Source organism: Salvia hispanica, chromosome 4 (genome assembly GCF_023119035.1).
Source record: "Salvia hispanica cultivar TCC Black 2014 chromosome 4, UniMelb_Shisp_WGS_1.0, whole genome shotgun sequence".
NCBI lineage: Eukaryota > Viridiplantae > Streptophyta > Magnoliopsida > Lamiales > Lamiaceae > Salvia > Salvia hispanica.
The window spans coordinates 38,773,912-38,790,655 of record NC_062968.1 but is presented as its reverse complement, the minus strand read 5'-3'; the positions used below and the strand labels follow the sequence as shown (position 1 = coordinate 38,790,655).

General features: G+C 32.4%; 2 protein-coding genes across 2 annotated transcripts; one reads left to right on the top strand and one right to left on the bottom strand.

Annotated features, from left to right (window-relative positions):
* Positions 1-2,401: 2,401 nt before the first annotated feature.
* LOC125223848 (transcriptional regulator SUPERMAN-like) lies at positions 2,402-3,603 on the bottom strand. The gene has a single exon (XM_048127148.1). It carries the CDS (start codon positions 3,397-3,399, stop codon positions 2,599-2,601), a length of 801 nt encoding a protein of 266 aa, XP_047983105.1. The 5' UTR covers positions 3,400-3,603; the 3' UTR covers positions 2,402-2,598.
* A 10,392-nt stretch (positions 3,604-13,995) lies between these two features.
* LOC125223748 (tropinone reductase homolog At5g06060-like) lies at positions 13,996-16,319 on the top strand. Its single transcript, XM_048127037.1, has 5 exons — positions 13,996-14,200; positions 14,298-14,505; positions 15,569-15,785; positions 15,852-15,958; positions 16,047-16,319. The coding sequence occupies exons 1-5, from the start codon at positions 14,109-14,111 to the stop codon at positions 16,227-16,229; spliced, it is 807 nt and encodes a 268-aa protein (XP_047982994.1). The 5' UTR covers positions 13,996-14,108; the 3' UTR covers positions 16,230-16,319.
* The last annotated feature ends 425 nt before the right edge of the window (positions 16,320-16,744 follow it).

Genomic DNA, 16,744 nt, shown 5'->3' with positions numbered 1-16,744 from the left:
TGTTATTATTACTATAAATATTATTACTAATTTATAGTAATAATAAGTACACTTGTTACTTCATCATAACTTATTAAATCTAACTAAAATTTTTTAAAAATTGCAAGGAGGGGTGAAGGATGGAATTTTCCAATCTCTATTATTACTTCCAATGATATGCGGAAGCACTTTTTGACCCAATAATTGATTACCTGCTTGAGGAAACAAAAATTATACAAAATCGATTCTGCATTTGTTTTCATGATATATTTTACTAGCACATATCTTCCGTATGAGACACAATTAATATACAATGAAAATATGATGCCAAATAGATATTAATAAAATAAAATGTCGAATTCGTATTTATATAGTATGTAAATTGTAATCATGTATCTGAGTACTTAGTAGTTAGTAGCCTTTGCTAACTCTATTATTTATATTGAATTGTATATTAATCCTACTACGTACACTGATCTATAAATTAATTAATTGATGGAATTAATGCTTCAATATACTCGATCTCTTTAAACAAGAAATCCCCATCGCCATGCAGATATACACACAGACACAGCTGTCAAAGAATAATATTAGTAGTAATTAATTAAATAACTCGTAAACACAACCGCTAAATTCTGGAATCAATAACATTTATTCCCCTAAGTTGCAATGAATATAATCTTGGAATTCTCAAATCTAAATAGAGTAATACACCCAACAGCCTAGCTAGGAATTACAACCCCATTCTTTTCACTAGTTAAAATTCCATATGGTAAGCTGTCTCGATATATGCCTCTTTCTCTCTCTACATATATATTATAAATATATAGGATATTAATTTCTTAGAATGAGACATTTGATACCCCATGTGCTCTTCTCAATATACTTCACTTAAATCTCTCTGCATTTTGATCAGAGCTTGTTAATTAAATTTACTCAAAGAAGACAAACAGTGGCCAATCAAACTAAGAAACCTTTTTGCACTTATGCAGAACTTCGCCAAAATCAAAGCCAAACTAAAATGTCTGTTTCAGAGTAATTAATATTCAAGCCAGACTGAAGACACTAGGGAAAAATCAAGAAAATTAAGTAGAAACTCCCAAAACACACACTTATATATACTTATGTTAAGGGATCAAGATTCAAGAATCACGGATATAGATATCGATATTACTTATGATATACACATAATTAAATGATCTAGCTAGACTAATCATAAAGTAATGGAAAGGGGTATAATTCTTGTTAAAGCCTAGGTGGAATAGCATAAGTTTGGTACCCAAAATCAACTAGTTTGGTATTCAATGATTATTTATTAAACTAAGGTGAGTAATTGTGACTTGTGAGTACCCTTAATTTGACTATAGTTTACTCTACAGCTACTAGCTAGGGTTTGCTTAATTAGGGTTCCCAAATATTCCATAATTAGTTTTTTATCCTACATCTAGATCTCTCTCTTTCTCTCTCACATAGACACACACACATTTATTAATTTAATTTATAAAAAAAATGAGAATTATGTATACAGAGGAAGAGACAAAAGAAGCGAAGTTAGCGCCTAAGAGTGATGATGCAACAATATTCGATTTTGTGGAATAGAAAAGGGTATGTTTAGAATACTTAAAGGGATTGATTCCTTGGTAGTTGGTGGCAATTTTGGAAGGATTAAGAGGAAAAAGGGAAAGAAGAGAACACAAGTGCATGGAGTTATGTTGCAGGAACAGATGGACATGCATGATAATAAAACCAAGGAAAAGGGAATCCATGTTGTCTTCTATCTGACTTATCTTTATCAAAACTCAACTCTCTGTCTTTCTTCTTGGATTTTTACCTTTTCACAAACAACATTTTGTCAGTGAGTTTTTTTTTTTTTTTTCAATCCATTCATTAGTACATCGATCTCACCTTCTTACTTCACTTGCAGTTAAATCTCTCTCTCTCTCTCTCTCTCTCTCACCTAAGTACTACATTAAATGGTGAAATTGAAAGAAAATGGTCCTTAGGAAATTCCTCAAGTAGCTAAACATGCAATTAAGATGGAATATTGAGCAATATTCACAGACTTCGATCTCGGTGAAGTATCAAGAAACGACTTTAATTTGTATAACTAAAATATCACTCTATTTTTTTAAATTACTATCTCACATGTTGCCAAAGTTAATCGAGATTAGTTTTTCAATCTACTCACATGTACCATCGACATACAATAGAATTGTGTTCTCTTCAAAGCTATTTTCGTACCAAAAAATTACATTTTGACAAAGTTACTATATTAGACAAAAGGCATGAACACAAGACTATACAGCATATCTTGTCAAGAAATTAATGATCAAGACGTCTCATCTTCAATTTCCACTCCCATTTGCAAAGAGAAATTAGACAAGAGAAGAGAGAGAGAGAAAAAAAACTGTATGGATACATGTAAGCTTTAATAGTTTCGAATATGGATTAGTAATTGATTCACTTGTACAAACTTCATTTAATCCAAGCAAGAAAAATCATAGTAATCTTCAAGAAATCGAAGAGGGCCTTGGCGTCTAAACCAAATGTAACGAAGACAAACACATACAAACTAATCAAGCAAAGTAATTCAATTTCCTTTTCTCTCCGTATACGGTTTCACTTCACCTTTGGAGCATCGCCAAGCCTGAGCTCGAGATCCAGTTCGTCGCCACCACCAGCTGAGTAGAGCTTCATCACCTCCGGCTGAGGAAGACATCTCTCAACCACACTCAACAAACTCAAGGGTTTCTCTTCGATCCTCCTTCTTTTACAACTAGCCACTTCCTCGTCGTTCGACTGCCTCTTGCGACCTCCCAAATTCAAACTCATCGACAAATCCTCTGTCACACAATCCTCCCGCTCAGCCCTGGTGTCAGGATCAGCAGCTGCCGGTTTCTTCTCGCTATTCCTGATCGAATCCACTCGTTTCTCGTTGAGAAAACTCGACCACGAGGGAGGCTTATCGCCCTTTTCACCCTTGTCAACGTTGGAAGAGAGGAAACGAAGGTTTAATGTGTTTTTCTCCTCAGTAGGAGGAGAAAAAACCCTTATCACATGTGGAATTGGGGAAACGAAGGGTAAGGAATCAGGAAACTGATTAGGGTTAGGGTTAGGGTTATTGTACAAGAAGGTGCATATCTGAGAAGGGTTTTGAGGTACAATCTCGGCTGCCGTAGGGCTTGGAGATTGTTTCAATCTTGCCCTATCTCTCCTGTGGACATTCATATGGCCTCCAAGAGCTTGAGCTGATCTAAAATCTCTTCTGCAGAAGCTGCAAGAGTAAGATCTAGGCGGCCAAACGCAACCTCCAAGGGCCCCGGCCGCGTCTTCTGCAAAGGCCTGCTCCTCCCAGGAGTCGCCGTAGGCCGCTAGTTCAGGTTTGTTTTTAGCCCACATCCAATATCTTGCCTCCTCCATTGTTGAGAGGTCAAGAAAAACCTAATTTCTTGGTGAATGGGGGAAATGATAGGAGGTGTTTATTGGAATTTAATGAGGAGAAAATTAAGTTCACAGCATAGGAATCTATGAGATATTGAGATGGAGTAATTAGCTGAAGATGAGCAGATTTTGGTTTTGTCTAAGAGAATGGAAGGTAAGCAGTATCACCTCCAATTTTGGCTTTTTTCATGCAACCTACATTTAAAATAAAAATTGGTTTCAACAGACAGTCACTGTGGATACGTACACAAATAATATCCATTTTGCTTTTCTTAGATGGGTGTATTACAAGGACAATTTATTATTCGTTTTGGTGGTCCAGGAAGGAGTCTTTTTGTGAAAAATATTTCAAACAAACGTAGATATGATGATGTATTAATTGGAATTTAATTAGACTGTTGTTCATTTATTTTAATAATACTATTACTAAGATTTAGGTAAACATCGTTATTGATTTAAATTCATTCGTTTTCCCTTTAACACACACTCTAACTTGTGGTGCGCGTTCTTATTATGACAAAATTCGTTTATTAGTGGAATATTATTTAATGCCTAGCATAGTGAATATATATGTGTATTGCTATTTGTAATGGTTAAATTTCAATGAAACTGAAAATTTTCCAGTCTGTTTGATATGGATGATGACTGAATCCAGCACGTGCCAATGAAATCCTACTGGACTGCACATGCTACAACAAAGCAGTCAGTTCAGAATTTTGTAAGACATGCACTTCCCCTTCCGTGTACAAAGATTTAATTCGTTCTTTTAATGATATACAATAAGGGATATACTAATATGCTAACTAATTTTAAAATTACAGCGTACATCCAATCTTGTGTTGCCACATGGCACGAAACATGCAATATTGTTAACATTAAAATACAATATACATTTGTAGAAGTTGTAAATAGATTTCGGCATATTGCATTTTAGTTATGACAGTTGCATTTTTTATTGTTGAGTTTTGCATTTTAGATATAGACTGTTTAATTTGATTTTATATATAGACGGATTGTATTTATATATAGTTTATTTTGCATTGTAGACAATTTATGTTAAAATGCAAAATTTAACAATATAAAATGCAATTTTCCTATAGCTAAAATGCAATTTGCAGAAATCCTTCTACAGCTTCACAAATGTATATTGCATTTTTGTGTTTGCAATATTGTATGTTTTGTGCCACGTGGCAGCATGAGATTGGATGTACGTTGTGACTCTAATTAAGGATGCACCCTAATGCTCCCCTATAGAACAATTCTTATAAAATTAATACCATTAGTATACGAACATATATAGTAGAATGATATATATAATAGAAAATAGATGGATCATCCTTTTAATTCGTGGACTCACACACCGAACGATCGATATCTCTAAAACCCAACCCCAACGCCCCAGCACACACACACGTTGTTCGTTTAAATTATTTGAAGGATTAAATTGTATATATGCATATACGTACTAATCTCCCCAATTCTACAACTTGAATTGCAAAGATTCAGATTTATATTTTTTATAACAAAGTTATGTTACCTCCAAAAAAATACAATGTACATTTTTATCATAACAATATTTCAGTTTCGTTCTTTTCCATTATATCAAGAATAATCTGAGAGCACAATCATTTGAGTTTCTACAATGTTTCAGTAACATTACTATAATAAATTGAAGCCGAACTATAGTGGGGAAGGTGTATTATTGTCAAAGAATTTGATAATATCTTGCCGGTTCACCACAACAAGTTTTAGAAGCATAGTATAATTCATAATATAGAACAATCAATTTAATTATTAAAATTCTCCAGTCCAGAAAACAAACACACTCAAATCATGGCCGAATAAATTATAAACAAAGAAATCGAAGCCAGCAAGCGCACTGAAGAGTCTTAAACAATAAAATTAGAGAATGTTGACGTTGAGTGTCGCTAAATGTTGTTGTTGACTACTACACCAACTGAAATATACAACCCAATTAGTAGTTATCTTCGCAATAGATGGGATTTTGTTTTATATTTCGTCTTTCAGTTTACCAATATTTTTATGCGTATTTGAGATTAATTGAGTAAAAAAAAAACTAATTTTTAAGGATGCAAAAATCGTGATGCAATTCCTTGCGTTAGAAAATTTTAAAAATAACAACTTAGGATGCAAAGAAAGTGTTTTTAAATTAAGGACATATTAACTAATCTGTTGTTATTTTAGGACGCTTCCATTTACATCCTCCAATTTTAACTGTGACACCAGCAATAAAGACATTTAGTAACAAGATGTAACATGAATACCAATAGTTTTTTGCTGCATTATGAACAAAATGTTAGAATATATAGTAGCATTGGGATGTATTTAAATAACTCAACTAATGCTAAAGAAAACAGTGAATATATATTGGACATAGTTACACTAACTTATTTTAAATTGAAGGAATTGAAAATAACTATAACTAATTACAACATGAGCAACTTGAACATTTATATCGGTTTTTAATTTAACTTTGTATGTCTCTTTAGGTTTATTATAGGACTATATGGTATTTATTAGAATTTGGATGAGGTTAGGTTATTGACTTGGACTTTTCATTGGATGAATTAACCCATGGGCTTTATACATAAAACTTCACGGCTCTATACATAGATACTACCTACGAAACCTATATCTTTGAAGAAATTTCCACTATACTGTATAACAGTTAAAATTCTCCTTTCTATATTTGATTAAATTAGTATACACAATTCACGATTACTTATTATATTCCCATCATATACACTGTGTGTGTGTGAAGTAGCGGTCAATATTAATCGTAAATTAAACGCAAATCCAAGAGATAAGACGCAACCGAGAGGCCCATCTATCTTCACGAACAAAGCCACATACAAGGCTGAATTTGTCGTAAAATAGTATATTATTATACGTATTTAATTGTCATTATTAAGACATTCTACTTAATACGCGTGTCTTCATACTCAACTTGCGAAATTTAAAACTAATATGGACCCAACTCAAATTTTGGATTTCTTGATTTCTCGAGCAAGTTGAGACAACTTAGTGTGAAATGAAGACTAAAATATAGTACACATCATGAAAAGATAGTAGAAATAAAAACAATAAACATATGTAACTAGATAAATCAAATTAGTGAAAATCTTAGCGTGGGGTAGTCCCGAAGGATATAATTTCGTGTGAGGTGACACCGGTCGATTTCGATGCTTTATTTTGGAGTAAGACTTAATTTCTTCTTCTTCTTCGCTTATTTTATTTTATAAGTAAGGGAAGGAGATTGTGTAGGTACTATATGTTTAGATCTCTAAATTTCAAGTTGTATTTAGAAAGTAAATTCCGGAACTCTACAGCCTAGAAACATCTTTAATTTTTCAATAATATCCGTTAGCCATTAAATTTTCTATTTTTTTCTTTTTTTTTTGGTCCGCTAATAAATGGCTCATTTGATATTTATTATATTGTTAGTAAGTTAACCCTACATTCCACTTACTTACTATATATACTCACATTTTATTATTAAACCAATATAAAAAGGTAGAATTCACTTTTCACTAACTTTTTCTATCACTTTCATTTACAAAGTCAAACAATATCTTAGAATCCTAGCTGGTCAGAAATGCATATTTTTTCATTTAAAAGGTCAAATAATTTCTTAGAACCCTAGCCGGTCAGAAATGCATATTTATTCATGGACGGAAGAGTATACCCAAACATGGGCATAGAGTTATGGTATCATTTGCAGCCCTTAAATCATAAAAGTCTACATTGAATCCATCAATTTATTAATAAATTTTTTAGTATAGGGTATGAATCTTATGGATGGTAGAAATGCAATTCTTCAAATTGAATTCATTTTTTTTTAAAACGAACTCATAGTATTTCGCAGCAAATACCATCACTAATTATACATTAATTAAGATGTAGACATGATCCAACAGATTAGGTGAATATGGGCCATCCGTATATTAGAAGAGCGGGTCCCCTTTGGGTTTTATGTTATCGACCCAATGAATATACATAATCTATGGTTGTATGTTTTAAAAAAAACAATTCGTTAGGAAGAAAATCAATAGAAAGACTATGTAGACCACCTTATAATTGATTGATACAACTTTAATATATATACCCCACTGACCATCGGTTCGAACATGTGTCGGTAAATAGTCAGCAAAGAATAATCTTGTTACATTAGATATTTTTATTAATTAAGGATGATGACAACAATTTTAGGTGGAATGGATCGCTTATCATCGATTCCATGGCCCAATAAAAGTTTTATATTTTTCTCCCAAATCATTTTCACTATAATTGTGTTGGAATTTAAGCCCGGTCTATTTAATTTGATCGGATCGTACGAGTAACAAAATATTTAATTTTGAGAATTAAATTGTATTTTCTCCGTACCATTAATTATGAAATATTTATTTTTTGGCATAAAATTTTATTTAGTTTTATTTTGTGAATTAATGATTAGAGAACAAAGTAAGAGAGAAAAAAAATAAAGATGATGTTAATTCTATTTTGGAAAAGTTTCATTATTTAAAGAGACAATCCAAAAAAGAAAATATTTTAAATATAATGGGATAGAGGGAATATATAATCAATCTTCATTCCAAGTAGATGATCTTGATAAATATTTTTAAAACCGATTCCTGGTGAGTGACAAATAATTAATTAATCCCATATTGGACACGTAGACCAAATGAATGTGGCAAATGAGCATATGTGGCTTGACATGTACATGTCCATGTGTGCACATTGATCGGGTCGTTCAAATACATCTATGGAATGAACAACTACATGAGGAGTGTCTAGATATATCCATCCATGTTCATGCTCCATGATAAATGTTTGTATCGTATGTAACAGTCAACTTACAGTTCAACATTAATTTCAGAGTTGACTCTGCATTGTTTTTATAGCCTCCACATTAGCCTATAAATTGAGAGGTATACTCATGCATTCTCTATATACCAAGACATACTTGAAATCTTTACACTCATAGCATAAGCTCTCTCTCTCTCTCTTGTTCTTTTGTCGAAGCTTTGCCCTCACCATCATCCAGTTCATTGGAGCTTGTTTCGTCTGTGGTGCTGCAACAAAAAAGATGTAGTCATTTTACATTTGGGAACGACGCACCAAATTGGAGAGCACTATCAGGGAGTATCTTGTCTAGCAGAAAGATGACTTCTTAACTCAGCTTGATTATATAAGGTTTATAGTTTCATTTCTGTAATTTCAATTAGTTTTAGTTTTATTTCCATGTAATCTTCTTCCTCGATTATTTTCTATTTCTTTTGGTTTGTATTCCTCCTACAAATTTTTATGTTTGTATCCAGTTTGTTTGTTAGATAAAAAAGCTCTTCAACTTCACTAGGAGATATCAATGTGGGTTGATTGATGTCCTATCCTAAAATTTGTTTGTTAAAAAGCCAAGAAATTAGGAGAAAATAAGGTTGTTTGTTAAACTTTAGGATTGACCGTGGGTGGGCACTAAATGACCTTAACCCCATGACCCTTGGTTTGAAAAACAACTTGGATTTTACTAACATTAATCTTCCTTTGCCTTTTAGTGTTTTTGAGTTTTTGATGCATGAAATAGTAGGTGAAGTAGCCGATGATCTCTTAGAGGTTTTTTGCCAACTTTAGATTTGATATATTAGCATTCCAACTTTGGTGGTAAAGTAGCTGATGAATCAATGGCAAGTTAAGAGACTTCTTACTCAAGATTCAAATATATTAGCATTCCTCTTTTAATGAAGGCGCAAATATTGTGGGTGGACAAAAGTTCGGATTGTGGGTTGATTGATAGACACATTAGTAAGCTCTAATTTTTTCTATTTTTAAAATAGATTCAGTTTATTTTGAAAACTAGGTACAAACATTAGTAAGCTCAATCCTAAAGTTTAACAAACAACCTTATTTTCTCCTAATCTCTTGGCTTTTTAACAAACAAACTTTAGGATAGGAAATTAAAGAGCTTTTTTATCTTACATTTTAGTTTTTTCTCCTAATCTCTTGGCTTTATAAGTACATTCTCACTCTCTAGCATCGATGTCCGAGTTTCCAAAGGTTTCAAGATATTTATACTTTTCCTCGCCTTCAACTTCACTAGAGATATCAGTGTGGGCATTCATGTTCGCTTATTCCTCATAAGTGCCCATGGATTCTCTTTCATCCTCACTTTGAACTTTGTCACCATGGCCAATAATCCTGGCCCTTTGGTTGATTCAACATCTTCACACTTGGGGTCTTGGATCTTTCTTTTGATACTTTTAAGCAAAATCTTCGACAGAGGGAAATCAGACAACTCAAGAGACATCTTCGGAGAATAAATAGGATAAGATGTGTTTGTCTTCCATAGTGGGATACAACTTTGACTTGTGTCACATCTACCATGTCAGGAGCTAGATCTTTTCCTTGTTCTATGTGACGCTTCTACCTAAATTGGTCTCTCATACCCCTTACGATACTCATAATGAGTACTCCTTCCATCCTGAGACTATTTGTAGATCAATGTGACTTGTTCATTTCTCTTCCCTTTACTAAGTATTGTTAGTGTTGGTATACCGAAAAAATATGTTTTTGAGTTCAACGATTGCTCGATAAATATGTAATCACTTTAATCCGATTTGAGAAGAAGTAATTTATCATATTGTCTTTGTTTATTCATTAAATACTTAGCATTTATGTCAAGAGCAAAAGATTCTAGGTCTCTGCACTATGTATTGGTTGTTGATAAAGTCATCGGATGTAGTTGGTTCCTTGTGTTAGACTTTTATATATTATAAAGTATCTTTCGAATGATTGTATAATGTAAAACTTCTCACTTATTTTTCCAATTAATGAGATTGAATATTTTCTCATAATGTATTATGTTTATACATTTACAATATTATTTACTGCATTTAATTTTATATTAAAACAAACAAGTCTATATCTTCTACTTAGTAGACTACTCGTGGACATGTCATCACAGAAAAGTGACACATTCAGTTCTTAGCATGGAAAATAGTACTCCCTCCATCCGGCATTAGGAGTCTCATTTTAAGTTTGACACAAATTTAAGAAAAGTTGATGGAAAAGGATAGTGAAATGTGAGACTCATTTTTATATATTAGTTTTATACTATTAAAAATATGAGTGGAATGGGTTAGTGGAATGTGGAGTCTACCTACCATTTATAGCAAATATGAACATGGACTCTTAATCGCGCACGGACTAAAATGGTAAATCGGGACTCGTAATGGTGGACGGAGAGAGTATTTCACAATCAATATAGGGCTTTGAAAAACTATCTCAAAAGATTGTAGTGTCATTCTGCATGTTTCCTTACCTTAGGAAATAAACGACACGGGTATGGTATAACAGAGTAACAGTGAGATAAGTTTTTCTTGCTATTAACTGAAAGACGGGATCTCGGTGATTATTGTTTCTTAAGTGATGTATTTAAACTTGAGTATGCAATATTGATTTTGCACTAGTTTGACTTATAATTAGGTATAGGTTTTTCGTTATCCAAGAATCCTTACATCTTGGGGAATGGGCAGTGGTGGTCAGTGTGTAGCATTTGCTAGAATTATTATTACAATGAATTGTGCATTAGCCGAGCCAGGCTTGATAATATACTCAAAAGGTTATTACACTTGATTGCTTTTATTTTGATTTATCTTTGTTTATGTTTTGATTTATCTTTGTTTATGTTGTAGTTGATTAATATGAAAGACTCATCTCCTACTATGTATTATTGAGGAAAGTCATGAAATTTTTAAAAATATATATGATTCTATAACTAAGAAGAGAAAAGTATCTAAAATAAAAAATTATTTTACAAAGGAAAATTTTAACTAGGTGAGATTGTTTTCGAAAGCTTTTTTACCTGAATAGTTCGATGCGCTAGTTCGAAACCTAGTGGATTAGGGTTATGGTTGAAAATTTATAACTCGAAAAATTCATAACCCGAATAGCCCGCACGCAAATAGCCCGATAAACCGAATAGGTTGGCCGAAACCCGAACGGGTTGACTTGATTGACATCTCTACTTAAAAGTGTACGCGTCATGTCAATTCTAGCAAGTAAAATACTTTCCCCGTCCCATATAAATAGACTGAATTTTCTTTTTCATCTATTCTATAAAATAGTTCGTATCCGTTATAAAAACATTTTCTTCTTCTCTTTTACTTTATCATTTATAGATTTCACCATCCACGATATTATTTCAGACTACTTTTTAATTTTTATTTTATGTTATCAGTTACGCTATGTGTCATTTCTAATTAGCATATATCACACGGAGTATGTTTTTATTTCTATAGCTGTTTACTTAGATTCGTCATCTCGATTCTTAATAAATTTATCTTTACTTCACTAAACAATAAAACTCATCGATTTCACGTAATTATTCGATCCATTTCTCTTTCTATTTTAATTATTATTATAGATATAAAAGTAGAGGGGCGATAAAAGGTCTGCTAAAAATACGATTATAATTGTAATTTGTATAATATATTGACCACGAGAGTTGATTAATAGAAGAATGATTGGATTCTTTCTCTCTAGTTCAATCAATTCCTCCGTTTTCATTTAAAAACATACTTCCTCTGTCTTAAAAAAAATAGACTATCGATCCATTCTTTAAAATTAGACCAAGTTTAAATATAAAAAGTTTTTAACTAATTACACATCATTAATAGTATGGATCACACAATCCACTAATATTATTTCCACTACTTTTCCTTCTTTCTCTTACTTTATCAATAGCACATTGGAATCTGTGCAATTTAAAAGTCTGTCTATTTTTTGAGGATGTATGGAGTAGAGATGCTCAAGGTTTACGGTTCGAGTGGTTAACCGTGAAATCGTAAACGGCGGTTATGGTTTCGACCAAAACCGTGAGATTTAAATAGAACCAAAACCGCCACTTTTGGAACCGGTTCAGTTCCAAAATTCGAGAACCGAAACAATACCGAAACCGCAAAAAACTGCAAAAAAACAGTGAAACCGAACCGAAACCGCAAAAAACTACCGAAAACCGGCAGTTTGGAACCAAACTGCGAAAAACCACCGGAAAAACTGTCGGTTCAGAACCGGCGGGTTTCGAACCAAAACCGTAACCACGATATACGCTCAAGGTCCGATTCCTATTCGAGATTTTCTGGAACCGACAGTTCCAACCCGTAATCAGCTGTTCTAAAGCCTTGGGCATGTCTCGTAGGGAGTATGACGGAAGAACCACTTTGAACTAACAGTAACAAACTTAAAATATGGTTTTAAATGTGAAACAAGCAAATAAAATTAAACTGACAAAGATTGATAAAATATAAGTGTTTTTGGTATACTTTTAGTGCAAGTATAAAGATAGGTATTTTTTTTTCAAAAACCTGTAATAGGATTGGTCTTGCAGTTGGACGTATTATTCTACTGCATTTTAGGTTTTGCAGTACTATTGGAGATGGTCTTAGATTTCTTTACAAAATTTTTATTTATTAGATCCTTGTATCGATGCATTTTATTTCATTAAATCTTTTTACAATTTTTTTTCTTCATTAGATCCTTATACTGATGCATTTTGATTTAAGTGGTTTTTATAGTTTTTATTTGGTTGGATCTTTATTTAATGGACTTAAGAATTTAATTAACTTTTCTTGTAGTTAAATGTATTATTTTTCTTTTGTTCTTATATTTATTTTTGAAATTAGTTTAGTTGCAATATCGACATAAAAATCATTGAGTAAATAGTTTCTTGATATTGCCCGTTATCTACTCATAAATTTATCATTTTTCTAATAAGAGAAAAAAATAGAAAACAATCTAATTTACACAAGAATATTTAATTAAATTATGAAGTCCGTTAAACGAAAATTCAACCAACATACCTCTCTAATCTCTAAATATATTAGTTTTAAGACCCAATGAAAAAAATTGTAAAAGGATCTAACCAAACAAAATGAATTAGTACAAATGTACAATAATCTAATAAAACAAAAATTTGTAGAAAGACCTAATGATAGAAAATGTATTAGTATAAAGATTTCAAAACGTGTTTTGTTTTCTAGTTTTATAAATAACAGTACATCCATAAATATAATTTTGTAGTTTTGTAAATAACAATACTATAATTAAATACATATAGATTGAAATAAAGTTACCGAACAAGTTTTGTCGCATAAAGTAAAGAACGTTTGTTTAATTGTTTTATCTACATAGTTGACATGTTTCTATTTTCTTTCTACTTTTCTAGAATGTAACTTATTTTTATGAAGAATGTACATCCCATATTAAAATTTACATCAAACATTAAAATTATGACATTCGTGTGGTTACAACGAGAAACTTCGATGCTGTAAATGCGTCCAATCTAGTTGAGTATTGTCAAAATTAAAAATTCCACCGAGTTTACATGAGTATTTGCTAGGTAAAATTGGATATTTATAATCACATAAAATTTCATATTCGAAATTTCAAATTGTTAATAGTGAAGGAATATTATAGTTGAAGAAGCTAAGGTATTAATTAAGAGTCTCTATCGATCTGATTCATAAACTTTAATAGATGTGAATAGTGGAAACATTAAAAAGAGAGACAAAATCCCCAACTCCCAACTAGGACGGCTCCCACTTTGTTCCAAAGATAATAAGTATCAACTCGAACAAATTCAACTTCATTTCAATTGCTTACACCAAAAATCCATGGCATCTGAACAGCACATTTCCAACACCCAAAAACGATGGAGTCTCCATGGAATGACAGCCCTCGTCACCGGTGGCACCAAAGGAATCGGGTAAAATTTCAATTTCTCTTTTTTATTTTTTGTAGTCATAATCTTAATTAATTTATTTATTTTTGTGTGTGTGAAACTGTAAATATATATGATATAGATTCGCCATCGTTGAAGAGCTTGCTGAATTTGGTGCGACGATTTATACATGTTCGAGAAATGGTCCCGAGCTTAGTGAAAGGCTGAAAGAATGGGAGGCCAAAGGGTTTAAGGTGAAGGGGTCAGTTTGTGATTTGACTTCAAAAACTCAGAGAGAAGAACTCATCAAAAATGTCTCTATCGAATTTGATGGAAAGCTCAATATCTTGGTAACAAATTCCTCTCTTTTTTTTTTTTAAATAAATATTTTGTGTGCATTTATACATGCATGAATCATGATGGAAATCATGCCAATGTGTTTGTTTTAGGGCAAACATTTACTAGACCAAATTTCAAGAAAATTGGAATAGAAAACCCTAAAGTGATGTTTCTTCGACTTATCTTTCTGTTAGTCTTGAGAAGAGGAATTGAACAGTGACTATAGAGAGATATTGGAATTACTACTATTTTCGAAGAGACTATGAGACAAGAATATTAAGACGTCAAAATCTGACAAAATTAATTAGGCGGCCCACATGAAATCAAAAAATTTGATGAATAATGAACTTTTTTTCTTGGACACATGTTACCAAAATTAATTGGTAGATGACATCTGAACCAGTTTTTTGTTTAATTTCTATTAGCTTTAATGAGCATAGACAAAAATAGGTGACTTATTTGGTTGTTGCTTCGATTATTAATAAACCATACTAGTATAAATTAATTGTGAAGCACCTCGTTCTATATTTGATGATGCCCCTCCAAATCACTGCACACTCATCACAATCTTGATTATGTTATTAATTCATGTGGGAATCTTATTTACGTGATTAATTGATTTTTAAAATAAACAATAACGACGACAGTATAAAGTTTCTTGTCGACTTTTTTCTTTTTTTCTTGTGTGTGTGTGTACGCTATAAAGTATATCCTATAGTATTGAAGGAAATTTCAAAAAGGTTGTGATAATGGCCGGCTAGCTGGTCATATTTATATGAATATTGAATAAGGGTTTGTTGCCGCCTGAATTAAAATATCATGTATTAGCCAAGTTGTGACAATATTTTCAATTTCAAGATATGAACATGTGCATTAACAATAATGCTTTCTTGTTCATATCTGTAAAATAAAATTAAAGCTCTTTCTTTTCCATATGCTATTTTTAATTAAACTTATGAGCACTAATCATGCATGATTAAAGTTTGATAGAGTATATCATCAGAGTTAAAAGTTGATTTGAAATTTAAAAAGTAAAAATGATTTAATAGGGTTTGTTTGTGTGAATGATAACAGATAAACAATGCTGGAATAAGTTTACTGAAGCATGCTTGTGATCACACTGCTGAAGATTTTGATAGGATAATGTCTATGAACTTAGAATCTCCTTATCATCTCTCTCAATTGGCTTATCCTCTTCTGAAAGCATCCGGATCTGCAAACATCGTTTTCATCTCTTCGGTCGCTGGTGGCTTTGCCCTCCCGGCTATGTCGGCTTATGCTGCTTCCAAAGGTACGTACGCAGCGAGTGTGTGTGTGTGTGAGGATTTAGGCTAACAAGTACTTTCCTTTTGATCAGGTGCAATAAATCAACTAACAAAGAACTTGGCGTGCGAGTGGGCCAAGGACAATATCCGTGCCAACGCTGTTGCGCCATTTGGTGTTAAAACCAGTATTATCAAGCCTGTATGTATGCGATTACAAACCAAATTAAACCTTTTTTTTTTTAAATGAAGGAGTTTAATTGAACAAATTTTTCTTGATTTACAATTAGGAGGAGGTGGACGTATCGATTCTGCAGACGTTGGCGCCATTGATGGCTCGAACGCATGTCAACCGAATGGCTGAAGCAGATGAAATTTCACCCTTGGTTGCATTTCTGTGCCTTCCTGCTGCTTCTTACATTACTGGTCAAGTTATTTATGTTGATGGAGGCTTCACAGCAGGCTGTTATTGATGGACTAATATTTTGCTTCTAATTCCTCCAAATTTCATGTTTATGGCATGACACCATATAATAATACATGACTTCATGGATTTGCTTGCACATGGGTGTTGAAAATTTTGGATATGTTGTCGCGTTTAAACACTCTACCAAAAATTAAATATATATAGTTGACCACTATATATGCTTTAAGGAGATAAACCTTTTGAATATTGACATGTATGTCTTAATGTTTGATTAACTTAATCATTCCATTGCATGCACTAACGAAATAGAATGATAGAAAAATCATTGTAATTCGTAAACTAATCTTGAAATTCAAGAATCCTTGCAAAACTTAGAGCACGTCCAGCATCATATATTGTTGGCAAAGGAGCACAATATCCCATGTTAGACTCGACCGAAAAATTCATGCTTTTAATTCAATAATCTATCATAAAATGAGGATTGTGGGTTGGCTACTTTAAATAAAAAGATGGGCAATGTCTTGCTATGGGAGACACACATTCTTTTTTCTCGATTTATAA